The sequence below is a fragment of the Ammospiza nelsoni genome, chromosome Z (assembly GCF_027579445.1).
Source record: "Ammospiza nelsoni isolate bAmmNel1 chromosome Z, bAmmNel1.pri, whole genome shotgun sequence".
In the NCBI taxonomy this organism is placed as follows: Eukaryota; Metazoa; Chordata; class Aves; order Passeriformes; family Passerellidae; genus Ammospiza; species Ammospiza nelsoni.
The window spans coordinates 35,307,019-35,309,831 of NC_080669.1; the positions used below are offsets into that span (position 1 = coordinate 35,307,019).

At 60.5% G+C, this 2,813-nt stretch overlaps 1 protein-coding gene across 1 annotated transcript; it reads right to left on the reverse strand.

Annotated features, from left to right (window-relative positions):
• Positions 1 to 1,552: 1,552 nt before the first annotated feature.
• LOC132086938 (forkhead box protein B2-like) lies at positions 1,553 to 2,569 on the reverse strand. The gene is given in 3 exon segments (XM_059492911.1): positions 1,553 to 2,029; positions 2,118 to 2,194; positions 2,197 to 2,569. Coding segments are annotated over 3 exon segments (927 nt in total).
• Between the last annotated feature and the right edge of the window lie 244 nt (positions 2,570 to 2,813).

Below are 2,813 nucleotides of genomic sequence, written 5' to 3' on the forward strand. Positions count from 1 at the left end.
GCGACCTGGCGTCTCGGGCCACTGTTGGCGCGCCGGTGTGAGCGGATAAAACCAAGGAAGCAGGTGCGATCCAGCACAAGGTGAAACTGGCAAAACCTCAACTGCCTGCAGTGGGATCGGGTTCCGAGCCGGTTCCCTCTTGTCACGCTCGAACGCCGGCTCTTCGCCCGTGAGCTGCGGGCAGACCGCCGTGCCTCTATAGCAGGAAATTTACCTGTAAGAGATTTCTTTCCTTTTCTTCCCCTTGTCTTGCCGCCGAAAAAACTTTTGGATACTTTTATCAGTTTGGGGAGAGGGAGCGAAAACTTACGCTACAAGCACACGTTTCTTAACCAAAGTGAAAGGCGAGTTTTTAAATAGCAGCACCAGCAGAAGCAAATAGATGGATTGGCTTTAATGAGCATTGGGCAGACAGGGTACGGCAGCAATCACTCACAAACCAGCCAGGATTCATCAGCCCAGCACGTAAATCTCTGACTTCTGATCTCTGACTTCTGATCCCTCTGCACAGACTTCTCGTCTATTGGAAGGTTCTTTTCAGTAAAGTGCTTTTCCCGAATAACTTTTTAACCATTTTCCTGTTGTCTTCCCCCACTTTCCCCAACCTCTTTCACTCTTCATCTTCCCCCCTTTCCCCGCAGGTTTTTGCGATCACGTTCACGTGGAAGAAACGCCAAGCAAACACGTACAAAATAGTGGTGTCTGTGAGCAGTGAAAGGTGATGTGAAAAGCACAATCTACGAATCGCCGGGCTCTTTTTATTTTAATGAGAAACCAGGGAATTCGGACACTCACACAGAGTTTGAGAGGCCAGATCATGCTTCAGTCCCTTCTAAGGTACTACAGGATGGGTTATAAAAGTGTGAAGGGGAAGCGCAAGCGATCGTTAGTTAAAGGAACCGTTCGCCGTCAATGCCGTTGTCATTTAAATTCCCACTACTTAATCGAAATATTTAACGTTTACTCTTTAAGCAGCAAGCATTACATGTCGTGGGGCCCCGGAGCTCGCCAGGGTCTGAGGTAACCACTTTGCCTACCCCTTTCACAGCAAGATCTACAGGACGGTGGAGCAGCGGATTCCTGTCTCTCGTGGAAGAGGGAGAAGCAGACTTCCGAGGGGTTTTATCCTTCTGCGCTCCCTATTCGCCGGCCGACTGCAGCACCTCTCCTCTCGGAGCTCGGGTTTCGCGGGCCCTCCGGGGTGACTGCCCCGGGACAGGGGCTCGGCGGGGAGCGCAGGCTGCACGGCACCCCGTGCCTCGGGCTGGCGGGGTGGCGGGAGAACTTCGTTCTCTGCCCTTTTCTCCGAGCCAGCCCCTTCGGCCCCGGCTGTGGTTTTTCACATCGCCTCTCCGCTACTAATGACATTTAACGACGATAAAAGATCTTACCTGCGACCTGCCTCTCAAATAATCTGATAGTACACGTTATAAACACAGACACCAGTAGGGGTATAGTCATGAGATCGATCGGGTTTCTGCAAGCATGCCCCGGATCCCCCCGTCCACTCCCCCGGCAGCTTGGGGACCTCTCTCCCCCGAGCCCCTGCGCTTTAGGAATGCACCAGGACGGAGTGGAGGGAGCTCTTGCCCTCGGGGTTGTTGCTCGCGGTCTGTTCCAGCAGCGATGCAGCAGCCGGGGAAGCGGCGGGGCAGATCTGCGAGGCGGCGACCGTGAGGGCAGGGATGGCCGAGGCAGCGGGCAGCGCCGGCGCCGGCTTGATGGGCACCGGGACGGCGGGCATGGTCTGTGCCGGCGGGTGGCAGAGCGCCTTCACGGGCATGCCGAAGGGTCCGTAGTCGGGGGACACGGGCACACCGGCCACGGAGTCCATCACCCCCACGTGCGGCCACACGGAGCTCACCACGCTGCTGAGCTGGCTGGGCACCGGGTAGCCCAGGTGGTGCATCACCGAGGCCAGCGGAAGCCCGCCGGCCTGCAGCACACCCTTGTAATCTCTGCCGATGATGTTTTCGATAGCGAAGGGATGCTTGAAGCCCGAGGGCTGGCTGCTCCCGTAGGGCGAGAACTGCGGCAGCCTTCCCACCGCGGCGGCGGCGGCCGCAGCCACGGCCGCGTCGGAGCCCGCCAGCCCCGGCACCTTGCCCGGGGGCGGCGGCGGTGGCGGGTGCGGATGGAAGTAGTGCACCATGTGCGGGGTGGGCGCCGCGGGCTTGCCGGGACCGCCACCGCCCGCCCCGCCGCCGCCGCCGGGCAGGTGATGCTCGGGGCGCAGCACCTTGAAGCGCTTGCGGCGGCGGAGGAAGCTGCCGTTCTCAAACATGTCCCCGCAGTCCGGGTGCAACGCCCAGAAGCTGCCTTTGCCCGGCTGGTCGGGTCGCCGCGGGATCTTGATGAAGCAGTCGTTGAAAGAGAGGTTGTGGCGGAGGGAGTTCTGCCAACGCTGGGTGTGCTCCCGGTAGTAAGGGAACCGCTCCATAATGAACTTGTAGATGTCGCTCAGGGGCAGCATCTTCTCGGCCGAGTGCTGGATGGCCATGGCCGTCAGGGAGATGTAAGAGTAGGGCGGTTTCTGGTCGCTGTACGAACTCTTCCCCGGCCTGGGCATCGCCTCCCCGCCACAGCACTCCCGCGGCCGCACGATCCCGCCGCTCCGGGCTGGGCGCTGCTCAGTACCACGCACGGCGGGCTTGGGATCCGGGGACTTCACTGCCCTGCTCCGCCGCCGCCTCTACATCCTGGGCGCCACCTGCCCTGCTGCAAAGGCAGCTTCTGGGCCACACGCGACAGCGACCTCCCGGCGGCCGGGCAGCGAGCTCCGTGCGCGGCTTCTTCAGCAGCCTCTCCCCGCG